Source organism: Pelophylax lessonae (genome assembly GCF_965119305.1).
Source record: "Pelophylax lessonae genome assembly, chromosome: 6".
In the NCBI taxonomy this organism is placed as follows: Eukaryota; Metazoa; Chordata; class Amphibia; order Anura; family Ranidae; genus Pelophylax; species Pelophylax lessonae.
In genome coordinates, this window is record NC_138773.1 from 63,498,545 (window position 1) to 63,519,459 (window position 20,915).

A 20,915-nucleotide genomic window follows, 5' to 3' on the forward strand; every position below is an offset into this window, starting at 1 on the left:
GCACTGATCACTGTAGTAATGTCACTGGTACCCCCAAAAGTGTCAAAAATGTCAGTTATGGGTCCGATCTGTCCGCTGCAATGTCACAGTCCCGCAAAAAATTGCAGATCGCCGCCATTACTAGTAAAAAAAAAAAAAAACAATAAAAATGACATAAATCTTTCCAGTAGTTAGTAGACATGATAACTTGCGCAAACCAATCAAAATACACTTATTGCGATTTTTTTTACCAAAAATATGTAGCAGAAAACAAATTGGCCTAAAATTTAAAGAAAATTTGATTTTTACATTTTTTTTTTTTTGAGAATGTCATATAGCAGAATGTGAAAAATATATATATATTTTTTTATAGTGCAAAAAAAAAAAATCACACAGGTGATCAAATACCACCAAAAGAAAGCTATATTGTGGGGAAAAAAGGATGTCAATTTTATTTGGGTACAGCTTTGCACAACCGTGCCATTGTCTGTTAAAACAACGCAGTGCCGAATTGCAAAATAGAGCCTGGTCATTAAGGGGGCAAATCCTTCCGGTCTTAAAGTGGTTAAAGTACGATAGACAGCACAGTCCTTGTGCTGCGTCATTTACCCCTCTCTGTTTAAAAAAAAAAAACCTAGAATAAAACAATAAAATATTTTTTAAAAACGTTGTGTCCCGGCCTTCTCTTCTCCTCTCCCCCTGTCAGCTCAGAAATCAGCATTATGACATCCTGTAATCCCAAAAATAAACTTGGTTAAAGTATTTGTAAAATTATGTAATAAGTTTTGCAAAAAGAATATATAATATCCAGTGAGTCTCCATTTGTAAGCGGCGCTGTAAATAAGGTATTTTCCACAATAAAGTTACAAAAGGAGACGCACTGCACATTACATTCTTTTTAAAAAAACAGATTACATGTTTTTCAAGGATTTTACTAGGGCTTATTTTCAGGGTAGGGCTTATATTAGAGCTAGCCCCAAAAATCATGCTAGGTCCTATTTTCGGGGGAAGGGCTTATATTAGAGCTAGCCCCAAAAATCACACTAGGTCTTATTTTCGGGGTAGGGCTTATATTAGAGCTAGCCCCAAAAATCATGCTAGGTCTTATTTTCGGGGTAGGGCTTATATTAGAGCTAGCCCCAAAAATCACACTAGGTCTTATTTTCGGGGTAGGGCTTATATTAGAGCTGTCCCCAAAAATCACGCTAGGTCTTCTTTTCGGGGTTGGGCTTATATTAGAGCTATCCCCAAAAATCACGCTAGGTCTTATTTTCGGGGTTGGGCTTGTATTAGAGCTATCCCCAAAAATCAGGCTAGGTCTTATTTTCGGGGTTGGGCTTATATTAGAGCTATCCACAAAAATCACGGTAGGTCTTATTTTCGGGGTAGGGCTTATATTAGAGCTATCCCCAAAAATCACGCTAGGTCTTATTTTTGGGGTAGGGCTTATATTAGAGCTATCCCCAAAAATCACGCTAGGTCTTATTTTTGGGGTAGGGCTTATTTTCGGGGGAAACAGGGTACAGGAAAACATGTTGAGCTTTCTGTAGGTTGCAAGCATTTGCAAGTGTCATGCCTGCCAGAGGTATTTCAGATATTATAGATTAGGATATAGGTATTATTATTATTATTATGGATTATTATATAGTTGACCACTCCCTCCTCCTCAAAAAGCTCCACTCCTTTGGTCTTTGTGACTACTCTTCGTTAGTTCCCATCTTATCAATTCCATCGCACCTTTATTGTCACTTACAATTCTACTTCCTCTTCCCCTCTTCCTTTTCTATTGGGGTCCCCCAAAGTTCTGTTCTTGGATCTCCCCTATTCTCAATCTACACCTCGTCTCTGGATCAGCTGATAGGCCTCTCATGACTTTCAATATCATTTCTGTTCTATGCTGACAACATAGACAAATCTATCACTCTACTCCTCAACTCACTCCATCAGTCTTCACACGTATCACTAATTTACTAACAGACATATCAGTCTGGATGTCACCCCACTTCCACCTAATTAATCTATCCAAAACTGAGCTCATAATATTTCCTCCCCCCCATGCCCCTTCCCCTGACTTCTCTGTTAAAGTGGAGTTCCACCCTATTTTTATACTTACCTCCATCTTCTCGCTCCGGGTCACCTGAAAAAGAAATGGATAATCGCATATTTTTTTTTTTTTTTACTTACCTCTTAGTGAAGAAAATATACTTACCTTACTTCCTTCTTCCTCCTTCCTCGGCCGCGGCCCGTCGTCACTTCCTGGCTCTGCAATGATTCCTGGGAGCTGGACGTCATAGCTCCCAGGAATCATTGCGCCTGCACCGGCCCCGACGTCAGTTCCGGGTCGCGCGCGTCATCCCCTTCTAAACAGCTTCTGGGCATGCCCAGAAGCTGTGGAGGGGTGACGCGCGCGACCCGGAAGTGACGTCGGGGCCGGCGCAGAGCATCGTGGGACCACAGAAGGCGGAAGAAGACGCCGAAGAGGACGCGCTGGCTTCAAGCTGCCCACATCTGAGATGGCAGCGCTGGACAAGACGTTTGCAAGGTAAGTATTTCGTCTTGCAGGTAAGTGCAACCCGGGACAGATCAGAGGCTAGCCATTGTGGAATGCACTAGCCCTGACTGTCCCGGGGGTATTAAAAAAAAAAAAAAAAATCCAGGGTGGAACTCCGCTTTAAGATCAATGGCTCAACTATCAGTCCGTCCCCCAGTGCCGGGACAAGTTCATCCAGCGCCCAGGGCAAAGATGCCAAACTGCGCCCCCCTACTTCCCTTATGGTTAGGGTCAGAGCGCCCTCATGAAATAAACCATTGCGCCCAGGGCAGCCGTCCCTCCTGCCCACCCCTTGTCCCGGCCCTGCCGTCCCCACATGTCAATGTGCTAGGTGTAATCTTGGACTCTGAACTGTCCTTTCAGCCCCACATCCAATCACTGTTCAAATCTTTCCAACTAAACCCAAGCAAGATCTTCAAAACATGCCCCTTCCTAACCAAAGACACCACAAAGCTCCTAATCCACTCCCTGGTTACCTCTCACCTCGACTACTGCAACTCCCTCCTCATTGGATTATCTTTACATAGGCCTCCCCCTCTCTTCAGTCCATAATGAATTCTGCCACCAGACTCATCCACTTTACCAACCACTTAGTGTTGTACCCCTCTCTGCGGATCCCTCCTGGCTTCTACTCACCCAACGAAATTTTATTTAAAATACTAACAACTTACAAAGCCATCCACAACTCGGCCCCCAGGTACATCACTAACCTAGTTTCACAATATTAGCCGTTCCTGACGCAATAAGACAGGGATTATCGCTAGCGGCTATAGCAGCCGCATGCGATAATTGCATGCGAATCCGGCAGGCTGGTTGTACCCAAGTTGATCGATTAATCAACTTGATACATTCTGCCTGCCCATTAATGTTTAGAATCTCGAGATTTGAACCATGTATGGCCGACCTAAGCTCTAACAGAGCCCCCTGATTCCTCTTGTATTGAATGTATTGTATTCGTACTGTCTGCCCTCATGTTGTAAAGCGCTGCAAAATCTGTTGGCCCTATATAAATCCTGTATAATAATAATAATAATACCTGCAGACGCACAATAGAAATATCATATCCTCAATGGATAGGTATGAACACACCTATGTTTCTATAAACAATGTAATGTAATACAGACAAAGCCTTTTCCTGGAAGCAAAGCCATCCAACAGGTTTACTAAACCACTTGTCTACTGGGCACTTTTACCCCCTTCCTGATAAGGCCAATTTTCAGCTTTCAGCATTGTCGCACTTTGAATGACAATTAAGCAGTCATGCAACACTGTATCCAAACAAAATTTGTATAATTTTTTCACACAAATAGAGCTTTCGTCCCCGTTCACTCTGGCGCGACCTGTGAGGCGACCTGGTCGCCTCACAGGTCGCCGTAGGTCGCCTTCCATAGGGAAGCTGCGGACCCGTTCTAATAGGAGCGACACAAGTCGCTCCGACTTAGAAAAAGGGTCCGGAGCTTCTTTGGGGCGACCCGGAGCGACCGTCATAGACTTCAAAGTTATGAAGTCCATGCCGGCCGCTCCGAGGTCGCGGGGCGAGTAGCGCGCCACGACTTCAGAGGTCGCCCCGGGAAGTAGCGTCGCTGCTATGTGAACGGGGCCTTCTTTTAGTGGTATTTAATCACCACTGGGTTTTTTATTTTTTGCTAAATAAACAAACAAAGACCAAAATTTTGCAAATTATTTCTCCTTCACTGATGTGGGTGCACTGATGGGCACTGATAGGCTGCACTGATAATCAGGGCACTGTCCCTTTGTAAAGAAGCTGGTTTTCAGCTCTCTTTACCTCTCCTCATGCTGTCAGCATGAGGAAAGGAGTGCCAATAACCAGCTTCTATTAATATCCATGATCAGCTGTGATTGGGCACAGCTGATCAGGTGGTAAAGAGCCGCTGATTGGATCTTTTCCTTAATCTATGTTCAGCAGTGTCCTCCGACAATAACATTATTTTCAATGGTGGCCATTTACATCAATGCAAAACAGATATGATGTGACTTTAGGGAAGTGTCCTGTGCTACTTTGATGCAGTGTGATTTTGTGGTCCATAGACTTCAAATAATACAATGTATATGCATTTTTGTTGCGATTTTGTTGCATTTTTTCCAAACAAAAAGTAGTAGTCCCAAGCCATGAAATCGTGTCTAAAAACACACCACTAAAACCGCACAGCAACTGCACTGCATAATCGCACCTGAAGTCACAATTGAAACTCACCTTCGCTAATGTGAACCAGGCCTTAAAGCAGAACTTCAGATTAAAAACTGCGACCAGACAGGCTTATTATTGAAGAAGAGGCATACTATGTCCCCCCTGCAATAAAGGATTCATACCTGCCTGTCTGCAATCTTCCTAACCATGTACACTGGGCTACTCATGCACAGCTCAGTGTACAATTTTGGCATTTGGTGGGATGAATGAACTTCTGCACATGCATGGGTGTTACATGTTCTTAGCACAGCCAATCAAGATGAATGAAATGAAGATCCTGAACCTGAAAAAAGACCTCGCAAAGATGTCGGCACCAACTAAAGGGCTCCCGGGTGATGCATTGTTGGAGGAGAGTAAGGCTCCCTTTTAGCCTCCCCCAAAATCTAGACTGCTGCAAGCATGATTCGGATTCTCTTCCATCACCTGTGCTAGCTAACCTATCTTTAAACACAACTGGCCATCAATCATTCATGCCTAAGCCTACAGAACTGGGCAGAGGAGGTACACTACAGGCAAGATTTTGTAACCTGTTTAATTGCTTTTGCCACCAATAAGCCTTGACTATTGGTGCCCTATAGACACTAGATCGAGTTCTCCAGGAAGCGCTGGGAGCCACCATCACCCCCAGGCCTCTGGCCACATACAGTACAATAAAACATAGCGGATTTACTGTACACACCAGTGGCTTTACATGGATGAGCACCAGACTCCTTAATGCAGGATATATATTGTGAACTTAATTCTACTTTTTTTTTTTTACATTAAAACTGTGAAATGTGATCCTTCTACTGTTGCAATACAGTGCTCGCACCTCACAAAATCAAGTTACAAATTTTAAAAAATCTTGCTCATCTTGCAAAATGCTCGTATACCATGTTACTCGCAAACCAAGGTATTACTGTATTTAATAGACCAAAAGAGAGCAAATAGATTATTTTTAGGGTTTACATATATTTTAAGCTTGTACCAAGTGATATTGCCCCCTAGCATGGACAGCTTAACCCCTTCCCGTCTGCCCTGGTGTCCCTTTAAAAAAAATTCTGAAGGTTGGGGCTCTAGAAAGATCGTCCGATCGCATGACCACTGTGATTGGCTATCACATTGTTCACAAGATTGAAAGCTGGTCCTGACAGATATCGATCATTAGTGGGGACCAATAGCAGTCTTTGTGCTGGTAGCATGACCTGTATGCTAATAAATCACGTGGTAACATGGACACAATGGTGATTGCTTGATAATATTTTGATTTATGTTTTTCTCTTGCTTTATTAGTATTTTCACCACACTTTTTCCTGAAGAAGCCGGAGTAGCGAAACATGTTGGATTACAAGCGTGATGAATGAATATGCTTCATATGTTTGATGGATGACAACACATGGTTGTACAAATGTTTTTTATTTTTTTTTGAAAATTTTTATTTATAAATTTTCAGTACAACAAAACAACAGAGAAAAAAACAACAGACCCAAAAAACCCCTCCCCAACCCCAATTCCGCCCTACCCCCCTTGGTGGTGCAGTGGTTCTTAGCATAAAAAAAACAGGCACAAGTGCAAGATATGAAAGATGGAGATATAGATTCCCCCCCCCCCCCCGACAACACATCATAAAGCAGGAGTAACCTGCAGGCAGGCAATAGAGCAAGCAAGCGAGACCGATCCCAGGACAAGATCACCCATCCCCTTGTCAACAATCAGACATTAACACATCAGTGAAGAGTTCCTGTGGTATCCAGCCAACATTGCCAAATCTTCTCAAATTTGTGGGGACATCCCTTTCTCAAATAGGTAGCTTTATATAAAGGGAGCACTTTATTAACTGAGTCTTTCCAGAAGGACAGGGAAGGAGCAGCCGGTTTCTTCCAGTGTAGAAGAATAGCTTTGCAAGCATAGAAAAGGGCAACCGAGAGCAAAGCCCTCTGAGGTCTCTACGGGGCAATGCCCTCTACCAGTCCCAACAAGCACACGGAGGTGGACAAGGGGACCATAAGTGCCGTAAGGTCACCAAGGAACCCAACCACACCCCTCCAAAAATCCTGGATCAGCGGGCAGAGCCAGAACACATGATCAAAGTCAGCCAGGGATGCCGTACATCGTCAACATTCCGCAGAGCCATAAATGGTAAATAGCCTAGCCGGGGTGTAATATGCACAAATGTTTTAACCAATTTTTGTAACGAAATACATTTTTTTATTTGTAATTACTTTCTTTATACGGTAATTTCATGTCTATGCACCTGAAAAGTCCCGTATCCCTTATCTTTGTCCTCAGCTCACAATGTAAAAGGACGCAACATCAAAACAGAAGTAAATTGCACATAATATGACATGCTATTTCCAGCAGTGGTCCTGTACATGTAACACTTTACTAATGAAATGTGTATATTAACATAAGGCTATTGTGTGTAACAGGTACCACGCTTGGCTGGGCTGGAATTGCACTGTGGAGAGCTGTGTGATGTTATTATCCCTCCCCATTTTACAGGCGACAGAAAAAACATTTTCAGCTCTATATCACATGAGATGAAAAAAAAAAACTGCTGATTTTTTTATTTTATAGGAAAAAAAAATGTTTAATGGACTTTTTGTTGCAGACCACCAAGATTTGTATTTTTTTTATTTTATTTCATTTTATAAATTCTTTTATGGACTGTATATAATTTTTAGACAGTTGTCAACCCTATACTTTAGGGGTACTTACTAACCAAACTTCGGGCTTTTAGGACTTAGGACCTGCACACCAGTTACGTAGATCTGAGTTGAAAAATGCAGTCAGCATGTGCCAACGTGCATGCGTTTTCTTTCCTGTGTGTTATGGCACGATCAAGCTCTTACCACTTGCTGATTTAGGCTTAAGTTTGGGTGGGAGCAGTTTTAAGATTACATAGTTTTAGACTAGAATTCTACTTTAAATAGTAGAGATAGAGATTCGATTTTTACAACCGTCTAAAACACACAGATCAAAGGCTTTTTCTCAGCTCAACAAGGCAGGGGCCAGGGATCTGACATCACACACAGCACAGCATAGAGAGGAGAGCTGAGTGTAATCTGAGACTCTCATAGGGAAACATGCACAACTGAGTGCCGGTTCACACTTATGCGACGCGGGAAGGCTGCGAATTCACAGCCTGTTCCCGCATCGCAAACGCACCCCTGGCAGTTCACACTGCCATATGCGATACACTGGGGGTGTCAATGAAATCTTAACGACATCCCCAGTTTGATCGCATATCGCAGTGCGATCTTACAGTTCGCACAGGATCGGATCGCACAAGTGTGAACCACTGTGCGATCCGATCCTGATGCGGCTGCAAAAAAGGGTCATGTGCGACTTTGCTGCGGGTGCGGTGCGAATTTAGCCATACAAAGTGTATGGCTAAACTCGCACCGCACAGCCGATCGCATGTAATGAAGGAGCAGTGCGCTCCGACATTACATGCGATCGCCGCAGCCGCACTAGTGTGAACCGGCACTGAGGCTGTCAGTCACCTTCTGTGAGCTGCGGGCGGGGGGGGGGGGGGGAGTCTGGCCATGTCCTGGGGTTCTGTGGTGTCATTATTACTGTCAGAAGTGACTCAAGCAGGTAGCAGAAGTAGGAGGGATCAGATAGGGGTTATGCTTCATTCATTTTTTATTTCTGAGGTTTACATTTACAACCACTTTAAAAGAGAAGTTTGGGATTTTTTATTTTCAGAAAAAATACTTACCTAGCTGGATGCTGCATCTGTCCCCCACCAGCTCTAACACTGTGAATTGAGTGATCAAACACCACCCATCGCTTGGTCCTCAGAGCTCCCTGAGCAGAGAGCTGGTGACTGTCAGTCAGCAGCTTTCTGCTCTGCCCCCCCCCCCCCCTTCGCTCACTGGAGAAATGGGTTGTGGAGGGGGTAGGGCTAAGTCGGGTGCCGATTCAGGGGCATGTGGGCAGATCCCAAACATATGTTCGTAATTCTTCTTGAGCCTGGACCTGGGCTTCAGCCCGCTGTCTGCTGAAAACGGGTCACAGGAGTGCAAAACTAACTGCACTCCTGTGATCCACAGGGGAAGCACAGTCAATCAAGCTTTGGCTGTACTGCTCCGTTAAGTAAATTACATTGAACTAATATGGCCACGTGCCAAATTGGGTTAATAATATTACAAGCATGCCTGCACATTTGTGTACATTAGCTATGGGGCAGGGAATTTCCTGCCTGCAGCTCATTGGCCCAGCAACGACGGCTAACTTCCGGGTTAGGACAAACTTGAGCTCAAACCCAAGAATGAACCCATCAAGCTCATCATAAATGCAGATCAGCATGCTACAAAGCCATATTTGTAACTATAGGAAGGAAGCAAAATTATCAGTAATCCCTCAACTTCAAAACAAATTCAAACAAAATTATATTTTTTTTGATTATTGAAAATGCCTTCCCTTGTGTTAAACCTCCAGAACTGCACTGCTTGGAACACAGACCTGACTGCTTGAACTGTATATCCTTACAGCACTTAGGCCCAAGAGAATGGGTTCAGACTCTGGCTGCCAATCCAATTCCTAAAGTTTTTAGGCCAGGTCAGCTTTCCACACTGTAGGAGCGAGGAAAATCAAAATATAGCATTTGTGGAAGTTTGACAAGAGCTGTAAACCCTTTGAGTTTCGCTGTAAGTAACCCTCCAACCCTCCAGGTTATGGTAGATACCCTTCCCCCCAACTGCAGCCCATGGATGAGGTCCTTTGCTTGCATTTATGTGGCCCTTGACGAGCTACTATTTTCAAATTGTCACCAACAATGGGACACTATTCCTTCAATTGGCAGCAAATGTGGAGCACTATTTCTCTCACTGATACCCAACGACGGAGCACTATTCCTCCCACCGATACCAACAATGGGGCACTATTCCTCCCACTGATACCAACCAACAATGGGGCACTATTTCTCCCACCGATACCAAAAATGGGGCACTATTTCTCCCACCGATACCAACAATGGGGCACTATTTCTCCCACTGACACCAATGAAGGAGCATTATTATTACCACTGATACCAAGGATATGGCACTATTCCTCCCACCAATACCAATGATTGGGCACTATTCTTCCCATCGATACCATCGATGGGGCACTATTCATCCCACAGACACTAACAATGGGGAACTATTCCTCCCACAGATACCAACGATGGGGCACTGTTCCTCCCCCTGACATCAACATTGGGTCACAATTCCTCCCACTGACATCAACATTAGGGCACTATTCCTCCCACTGACATCAACATTGGGGCACTATTCCTCACACGGATACTAACGATAGGGCACTATTCCTCCCACCGATACCAACAATGGGGCACTATTCCTCCCACTGATACCAACCAACAATGGGGCACTATTCCTCCCACCGATACCAACAATGGGGCACTATTTCTCCCACTGACACCAATGAAGGAGCATTATTATTACCACTGATACCAAGGATATGGCACTATTCCTCCCACCAATACCAATGATTGGGCACTATTCCTCCCACCAATACCAATGATGGGGCACTATTCTTCCCATCAATACCATTGATGGGGCACTACTCATCCCACAGACACTAACAATGGGGAACTATTCCTCCCACAGATACCAACGATGGGGCACTGTTCCTCCCCCTGACATCAACATTGGGTCACAATTCCTCCCACTGACATCAACATTAGGGCACTATTCCTCCCACTGACATCAACATTGGGGCACTATTCCTCACACGGATACTAACGATAGGGTACTATTCTTTCCACTGACACAGACAAAGGGGCACTATTCCTCCCACTGACACAAGCATTGGGGCACTATTCCTCCCACTGACACAAACATTGGGGCACTATTCCTCCCATATAAGAAAAATAAGAACTTCCGCGCTATGGATTAAGTGGATAAATAATTAAGTGAAAAAATGTGTGTATAAATAAATAAATAAAAAATGTGAATGTATGAAATATAAAAAATATATAAATATATATATAGATATATCTAAAAATAGGCTGCAGCCTCCCTGGATGATAGTCCGGAGACTATGCACTGGATATAAAAGGAATAGGGGTGATGGCGCTGCCTATATAATTTAGATATAAAAAAAAGTGCTACAAAGTGCCTTAAACTAAAAGCAATAATGTGTAATATTCAGACAATAATATATTCCATAAAAACTTCAATTAAGTGCAAGTGCAAGGTGTAAAAGTGCCTGCAGAAAGATTAGAAAGTGACTGGTGCAATGATGTATAAGCAATAAATAATATTTAACATGCAATCTTATTGTGCTAAAATATATAATACTATATGAAGTGAGCTATTCCACTAATACCACGTGTTGGTATGGGGAATAGAAAAGTGCCAACAGAGCAACAATAGAAAAAAAGTTATTAAAAAAGTACAGCTTGCAATGTCCAATAAGAAAGATCCAGTAGAAAAGTCTATTTCATGTGCGGTGACTTCAAGAGCAATAAAAGTGACAACACTCGGAACAAACCGACACTCAGGTGGAAAGGTGACCCCGTGGTGGGTGGTAAGGTGCTGGGATTCCTTTGATAAAATTGCACACTTACCAGAGACACCCACCCCACACAGGGGTATAAAGCGGGTGTATTTATGGGTCTGGCAACCTAGCGGTATCCTCCTATCCCTGGGTGGAGGGCGTGTGCCGAGGATCAGACTGGTCCTGGTATGGATGTGCCCTAGGATGGTCCCCTGTGTGCCTTCCTGCCTAGGTATATTCCGAGCGATCCACTCAGCTCCACTCCCGATATTTAAACCAGAAAATAAATGGTGGACATAGTGTAATTCCGCGATATGCTTTTATTGAGCAGAAATTTGAAAAGGTACTCACATAAAACAGGAAAAAAACGAGCGTGACTGTATTGTCCGAGCGCTTGCGATCCAAGCCTCGTTCCCATATAGGTTTACCGGAAATGACTTGACACGCTGTACGCGTTTCGTAGCTTGTACGTCATCAGCAGCGTCAAGTCACGTCCGGCAAGCTACCTCTTTGGGGTATGACTAACTCTGCAGCAATGGATCTATTTGGATATGTCACTAACAGAGAGATTAACATAGAAGATATCTTTAATCAAGAAACAGTTGCCAATAGACATGACATGGAAGGTTTATTTAAACAACTTAAACATGCATTAGAAAAACAGCTCAGAGTATGGTGGGACATATCCATCCTTAGAATGTATATTAAAGAAAAAATCACCCCTAGAAGACTGAGATGGGATGTGAATCCCAATGATGGGTTAGATGATGCCTTATTGGCAGATGAGTGGTATGTCTTTTTTAATAGGTGCGAGACAGAACTTCTGACACTTATTATTAAAAGGAGACAAGTGAAATTACGGAATATAGAAACGAATATCACCAATTTAAAAACCGCACTAACACCATACGCAGAGCTTAACGAATATAAGAATAAGGAGAAAGAATTACATTCCTACATCAATAAGTATGATACAGCATTGCAGTTAAAGAAACAGAAAAAATTTAGTAGAGACGTTAACGATTACAAAAAACATAAAGTATATAAATGGCAATCAAGAGAGGTGGAAGAAATGGAAATTCCCGCCACACCCATTATCCCATCATCAATGGAGTCATCAATAGATGATGGAGAATTTGAGGAGGAACCAGAAACACCTGTTTCTGTTACACCTCAAGTTGTCTCTTTCAGACCTAACAGAGAACATAGAGAATTGGAATCCACCCCACCCCAGAATAGATTTGATCTACCCAGGAATTTAAGAAGACCAGATACTAGATCCTCTCCCTCTCAAGGGCCCAGGTCTAGACCTTCTATTCTTAATACACCAAACTCAAGATTCCAGATTCCTACATACAATAGATATTCCCCTTTGGAAAGAAGAGAATCCTTCACACCCAATAGGGAAGGCAGAACGCAATATCAAGAACCTAGAAGTTTTTTTCGGGGGGGTCCCCGCCCAAGACCCCCACCATATGGCTTCCAACAAACTCAAAGATGGCCAAGACCACAAGGAAGGCAAGGCTGGGGAGGCCCCCAAAGGTTCAACAACTGGAACACTTTCCACCCCAGGAATCGAAGACCGGTCCCACCCAGAGGAGAAGGAGGATACCAAGGGACATGGAGAGGTCAACAACAAACAGGATATTTGAGACCACAATACCAGAACCAATACTGGGAAAACGAAGACGTACACGAGGGAAGAGAGGAGGCCAGAAGAAAAAGAAGACGCGAATTTTAGGACAGGGCATTTTTAATCTGACTGATGTTGTTTTTACCTCAGATGAACTTTTTATCTTAGATCTTGGTCTTAAATATGCCCCAAACAAAGAAGTGGATCCATTTGAAGTTTTTATAGATTTGCACAAGTTTTTAAGAAAACTCAAAATAAAGAAGCACTTTAGTCTGAAAGGTTCCACGCAAACACCAGTCAATTCTAAATTTGAGCATTCAGGGTTACGGAACAAATCCCTCTTTAACCCTAAAGTACCGGGAGCAGAATGCATCAGTGCGTTCAAACAAATGGTAGAGGCGGATCTACGTAAGATAAAAACCAATCCAAGAAAATACAACTACATCCAACACACCATAAAGAAATTAGAGAAAAAGAAAAACATAGTCATCAGGCCCGCAGACAAGGGAGGTGGCCTGGTCATTTTGAACAAATCTGATTATGAAGCCGAAATGAGCCACCTTCTTAGTATACCTGACACATATAAAAAGCTTAAAAGCAACCCTACCAAAACATACAAAAAGAAACTTAAAGACTACGTGAAGAAGGGGAAGGAACTAGGAATACTCAATAAAAAAGAAGGAGAATATCTAATATCTGAATCGAATAAGATACCAGTGGTATATTATTTACCTAAGATCCACAAAAACGCACAGAAGCCACCCGGTAGACCTATAGTAAGTGGCATAGATTCACTGTTCTCAAGACTGGGTGAATACATAGACACTTATCTACAACCAATAGTCAAAAAAGGTAGATCCTATCTTAAAGATAGCTCCGAACTTATTAAGGATTTAAAATCCATTCCCATCACAGACCAGTGCTTTTTAGCCACTATAGATGCGAATTCGCTATATACAAGCATCACCCAATCAGATGGCCTACGGGCAGTAAAAAAGGCATTATATCAACATAGTAAATTAAAACAAACACAGATAGAATACATTATTGAGGGATTAGAATTGGCAATGTCACACAATTTCTTTTGGCATAATAAAGAATACTATCTGCAAACAAAAGGTGTGGCTATGGGAGCCAAATATGCACCGAGTGTTGCTAATTTACTCATGGACTTACTAGAGGAAACGTGTGTCTATGGGCGACATATTCCAGAGCTGGTTTTTTACAAACGCTACATAGATGATATTGTAATTATTTGGAATGGCACTGAAGACACTTTAAAAGAATTTTTTGCAATACTTAATAATAATCCTTTTGGAATAAAGTTCACCGGCAACTGGAACCAAGAATCGATCAACTTTCTAGATTTGCAAATTTTTAAGGAGGAACATGTTTTAAAAAGTAGAACTTTTTTTAAGAGCACAGACAGAAACGGATATATACCTATCAATAGTTGCCATCATCCCAATTGGAAAGGGAATATACCTAAAGGCCAGTTCATAAGAATGAGACGGAATTGTGATAAACACGAAGATTTTTTAACACAATCAGAAATCCTATTGAATAGATTTGTAGAAAAAGGATACGACAAAGAGAAATTATACAAAACTAGAGAAATAATATCCAAAATGAATAGGGACGATTTGCTAAACAAAAAGAATCGTACAAACAAGAGAGGAGAAATGGCCTTCATTACAGGATTCCATAAAAATTTCAGAGAGACTGAACGCATCATCAAGAGATACTGGCCTATACTTAAATCCGACAGGACCCTTTCCAAATTGCTACCCAATAAACCTGCGTTTATATACAGAAAGGCACCTTCACTACGAAATCAATTGGTGCACAACGTGGTGGATCCACCTAAACCAGTGAAGATGTTCAAAGACCTTAAGGGGTTCATTAGGTGCAAAAGATGCTTGGCCTGCAAGACTAACCCAAAACAACCGAGGAAAATATTACAATTTAAATCGAGAACAACAGGGGAAAATTTTAATATTAATAAACTTATTACTTGCCAGACAGACCATGTTACATATTTGGTGGAATGTCCTTGCCGTTTACAATATGTAGGTAGGACCACCAGACCGTTATGTGTCAGAATTAGAGAGCATATTAAAAATATTCGTCTAGGTTTTCCTAAGCACAGCCTGTCTAGGCATTTTGCGGAGAAGCATAATAAGGACCCTAGAGGCCTCACTTTCTGTGGCATCGATTGTGTATCCGCACACTGGCGAGGAGACAACACAACAAGAAAGATCTCCAAAAATGAAACTTTATGGATCTATAGATTACATACACTACAGCCTAAAGGCCTAAACTTAGATATCGATTTAAATTGTTTTATTTCTAATTTTTAGTATTCATTTTTATCTGTGCAACTTGGGATTATTTAATACTTTTTAGATCTAGTTAACATTTGTGACATATTGGAATATGACACATACATGTGAGACGTCCTAGTGTAACTTCATTTAAATTATGCGTGCCATATGGAAATAAATTACACATACGATTATTACATTTATTAGATTTAACACTATATATTTGCAACACTTTTACCCCCATGCAGTTCCTATCCCCCTCTTAGTTAAACATTTTAATACATTTTAATATTCCTTTTAAAATATTTAATATATTTTTAAAATCATGTGAATTTAATATATTTATTTATTGACACTATTTTGTGTAGTTCTGCCCATGTCCACTAGATGTCTCCCAATTAATTTCCCCATCGTAAACATAGTTTAAAAATACATATACCCGTCTTCTACACTTCCCCCCCCCCCCTTTTTTTAATATTTCACATTCTTTATATTCTTTACATTCATCTTAATTCTTATTTCTTTATATTTCATATTTTATCAATAGTTACTTTTATCGACATGTATTGATGTTTTTATATAAACTTTCTTATGTATTCGAATACCGAATGTATATTACCTTTCCGGAAATATGTATATGCATGACCAGGAACCCTTTCACACTGACTTTTTATATATATCGCCTCGCTAAGAGTTTTTTAATATATTAGGACGGAGCCATCTCTGCTTTATACATAGTTTTTTTCATTCTAGCAGGCGCCATGTTTGCGTGGTCCGCCCGGACTGCACAACGAATCAGGAGGCTCTACCATGGTTGCCTGGTTACCGCATACATATTTAAGGGAAGCTTGCCGGACGTGACTTGACGCTGCTGATGACGTACAAGCTACGAAACGCGTACAGCGTGTCAAGTCATTTCCGGTAAACCTATATGGGAACGAGGCTTGGATCGCAAGCGCTCGGACAATACAGTCACGCTCGTTTTTTTCCTGTTTTATGTGAGTACCTTTTCAAATTTCTGCTCAATAAAAGCATATCGCGGAATTACACTATGTCCACCATTTATTTTCTGGTTTAAATATCGGGAGTGGAGCTGAGTGGATCGCTCGGAATATACCTAGGCAGGAAGGCACACAGGGGACCATCCTAGGGCACATCCATACCAGGACCAGTCTGATCCTCGGCACACGCCCTCCACCCAGGGATAGGAGGATACCGCTAGGTTGCCAGACCCATAAATACACCCGCTTTATACCCCTGTGTGGGGTGGGTGTCTCTGGTAAGTGTGCAATTTTATCAAAGGAATCCCAGCACCTTACCACCCACCACGGGGTCACCTTTCCACCTGAGTGTCGGTTTGTTCCGAGTGTTGTCACTTTTATTGCTCTTGAAGTCACCGCACATGAAATAGACTTTTCTACTGGATCTTTCTTATTGGACATTGCAAGCTGTACTTTTTTAATAACTTTTTTTCTATTGTTGCTCTGTTGGCACTTTTCTATTCCCCATACCAACACGTGGTATTAGTGGAATAGCTCACTTCATATAGTATTATATATTTTAGCACAATAAGATTGCATGTTAAATATTATTTATTGCTTATACATCATTGCACCAGTCACTTTCTAATCTTTCTGCAGGCACTTTTACACCTTGCACTTGCACTTAATTGAAGTTTTTATGGAATATATTATTGTCTGAATATTACACATTATTGCTTTTAGTTTAAGGCACTTTGTAGCACTTTTTTTTATATCTAAATTATATAGGCAGCGCCATCACCCCTATTCCTTTTACTATTCCTCCCATGGATGCCAACGATAGGGCACTATTCTTCCCACTGACACAAACATTGGGGCACTATTCCTCCCACCCACACCAGCTTTGAGGCACTATACCACCCGCTGACACTAATTATGGAGCACTGTTCCCCCCACTAATACCAATACCGAGGCACTATTCCCCCCACAGGTACCAGAGGTGGGACACTATTCCTGCAACTAACACCAACTCCAACTCCCACTGACAGCAACATTTGGGCACTATTTCTCCCACTGACAACGATAGGGCAGATTTCCTTCCACTGATATCTGTAGGGTACACTACTCTTCTAACTGATTGCAATGATGGGGCACCCTATTACTCCCACTGACACTATCGATAGGATATGATTCTTTCAATTTACACCAAGTATGGGGTACTATTCCTCCCGCTGACACCATAAATGAGGCACTATTCCCATCACTGACACCAATGATGGGGCACTATTCCTCCAGCTGACATCTGATCATGCACAGTTCCTTCCACTGATAGCAGCAATGCTGCACTAATACCTTCAATGATAATAATGATCAGGCATAATCCCCCCCCCCCCCGCCCTACTGACTACAGGCACTAGGTCATTTTTAATCCTAGTGGCCAGCAAGCCTGGGCAATGTTTACTCCAATGGCATTGAGACATTTTCTTCTTCCAATAGCCACATTCTACCCCCCTTAAATCTGAGGGGCAGTAAACAAGTCCTTTGTTTTAGAAAGTTTGAGGACCCCTGCTCTGGTGCATGACTTTACCTTTCCCACTACCATCATGCAGTGCCCAGCATTTAAGTGTCCATGCCCAAGTACTATCACTTTCAGGGTAAGGGGCATGCCTGGCAAGATACTGATATTGACCATCAACCGAAGCTTAGGATCTGCATACATTTTTTTATTTCATTGGGGTGGACTGTCCTTTGGAAAAGGGGGTCGTTTAAAAAAAAGAAATAAAATAATTAAAAAAAAAATATATATATATATATATATATATATATATATATATATATATAAAATTGAGAGACACTGGTATATAAGTCAGGCAAATGAAAGGTCATTATGGATTACTGATGTATATGACTCTTTCATAATTTCATGAGGACGATGCCATAACTGACACATGAAGTGCACATGGAATAACAAACGAAAGTCTCACCTTAAATGCAACGTCGTAAAACTCCCCGCTGTTGCTGAGGGATGGGCGCCCCGATATCACCATGCCATTACTGTGGCATTCGGGGCCCACCTTGCCATTCTCTTTGGTGGCTGGGACACTACACGAAGCAGGGGAGCTGCTACCTTTACTTTTCTGACTCTTCTTCCTCGACATCCTCTGGCGTATAGGTGTCGCTGCCAACAGGGTACAAGCCAGAGTGCCTAATTACAGGAAAGACCCACCAAGAAAAAAAGTATAGCCGATCACCAGAGGTATCTGGAGGGAAAGTGGGGTTTCAGAGGATTAATGAAGCATCTCTCTTCTCCGTCAAGCCCCTGTCGTGCTCTCAAGAACTGGTTAGCTTGAACTCCAATCTAGCCCCAGTTGCAAATGTCTGGACTGGATGAGGTGCTGAAACCTCGAAGATCCTCAAGATCCAATGCTGCACAACCCCAATGGAGCTCTGGGAACTAGTCTGATGCTGAAGTGACCACGTAGCTCCCAACGCACTCCATAAACAATAAGGTGTCCCAGAAATGACTGTGCTTTCTGTTAATGACTGTCACAATTGCAAATCCCCTCTTGGCGTGGAATCAGATGTTCTTTCTTCCCGAGTGTCCTTTCCGTGCTGAAGGAAAGCTTGCTCAGTCTTTCTGTACACGCGGTTTCTTCTGTTTCTCTGCCTGTTATTGTTTACCTTATAAACCTTCCAGCTTTTCCTACACCTTCCTTCTCTTTGCTGTGTGGTTGGAACGCTCTGAATCCCTCTGATCTACTCTAACATGGGTCGTCTGTGTCCCCCTCGCTGGTATTTCCACCTTCAACTTGGCTTCTAACTGGTATGTCAGCCCGGTGTATTGTGTGTATGTGATCGCTGTGGGTCTGTGCAACCTGTTCTCTGCGGAATCTCTTCTCTCCTGCACTCTGCTCCGGGTTACTCAGCTGCTCCGCGTTGTCCCTTCCTTCTTTCTGTTCAGCACTGCCTTGCTGTGTTTATTCTCTCCTCAGTTTACCCTTTAACTAGCGCAGTTCTCTATACATCACATGCACACTCACATGGAAAGAGAACTCCAAAACTGGACCAAGAGATGTTCCTGCCTGATCCTGCCCTCTGTGGCCCCAATCTACACCTGGCACCCCAATACTGAACTCACTCCTTCACCACTCTGCACCCACTACTGGTTCCTCAGCCTAAAATTCTCTACCCCTCTACTGACTTCCTACTCTACACCCCAGTACTGGCTGCTTACTCTAAAATCCTGCACCCCTCTAACTTTCTACTCTGCACCCTGGTACTGGTTCCTCGCCCCTAAAATTCTGCACCCCTCTTTCTACTCTGCACCCTGCTACTGGTTCCTCACACCAAAATCCTGCACCCCTCTAACTTTCTACTCTGCACCCCAGGTACTGGTTCCTCACCCTAAAATCCTGCACCCCTCTAACTTTCTACTCTGCACCCTGGTACTGGTTCCTCGCCCTAAAATTCTGCACCCCTCTTTCTACTCTGCACCCTGCTACTGGTTCCTCGCCCTAAAATTCTGCACCCCTCTTTCTACTCTGCACCCTGCTACTGGTTCCTCACCCTAAAATCCTGCAGCCCTCAAGTGACTTTCTACTCTGCACCCCAGTACTAGCTCCTCACCCTAAAATCCTGCACCCCAGTACTGACTACTTACACTGCACCCTAGTACTGGTTCCCCTTACCCTAATGTCCTGAACTCCTACCACTGATTTTCCACTCTGCACCCCACACTGGTTCCTCGCCTTAAAATCCTGCACCCCTTTAGTGACTTCTTACTCTGCACCCCAGTACCAACTCTTCGTTTTTCAGGCCTGAACCCCAACTACTGAATTACATCACAACTTGCACCCCAGTTATGAGCATGCAATCCATAATTTGCCACGTCTGTACTATAGCTTCACTTAGCAGATCACTTCCAATCCTTTCACGTTCACCTAGTAACCCCTTATAATACTGACCCCTCACTACTCAGATCTGCACCCCAATACTCGCCCCTCACTCCTGAGATCTACACCCCAATACTGACCCCTCAGTTCTACACCCCAAAATAGATCTTTCACTCATCAGCTCTACACCCCAATGCAGACCCCCCCAAGCTTAAACTCTACACCCCAATACTGACCCCTCACGCCTCAAATCTAAACCTCAATACTTGCCCCTCAGATATACACCCCAATATTGACCCCTCACTCCTCAGATCTACACCTCAATACTGACCCCTCAGCTCTACACCCTAATACTGACCGCTCACTCCTCACCTCAGATCTAAACCCCAATATTGACCACTCAGCTCTACACCCCAATACTGACCGATCAGTCCTCAGATCTAAACCTCAATACTGACCCCTCACTCCTGAGATCTACACCTCAATACTGACCCCTCACACCTCAAATCTAAACCCCAATATAGATTTGTTACTCGTCAGTTTTACATCTCAATACTGACCCCTCAGATCTACACCCCAATACTGACCCCCCTCGCTCCTCAGATCTGCACCCCAATACTGACCCTTTGTTCCTCACCTGTGCACCTCAATACAGATCCTCTGCTACTGAGCTTTATACCCCAATATTGTCTCTTCACACCTCCACTTTACACCCCAATAATGACGCTTTACTCCTCAGATTTACACCCCAATGCTCAATCCTCAATTATGAACCTAAATAAGGACTCTACTGCTGCAACTTAACACTCATTTCTTACTCCCTAGCGTTGAACCCCAATACTCAGCCCTGTACCCCAATA

The 20,915-nt window shown here is 42.9% G+C and overlaps 1 protein-coding gene across 1 annotated transcript in view; it reads right to left on the minus strand.

The window, feature by feature from the left end:
* The window catches only part of RAB26 (RAB26, member RAS oncogene family), a 509,349-nt gene extending 489,894 nt beyond the window's left edge, over positions 1-19,455 (minus strand). Inside the window, exon 1 of the mRNA XM_082261275.1 lies at positions 18,148-19,455. Within this exon, the coding sequence (XP_082117401.1) occupies positions 18,148-18,321 (174 nt within the window). The 5' untranslated portion in view covers positions 18,322-19,455. The remainder of the gene's footprint in view (positions 1-18,147) is intronic.
* Positions 19,456-20,915: the final 1,460 nt, after the last annotated feature.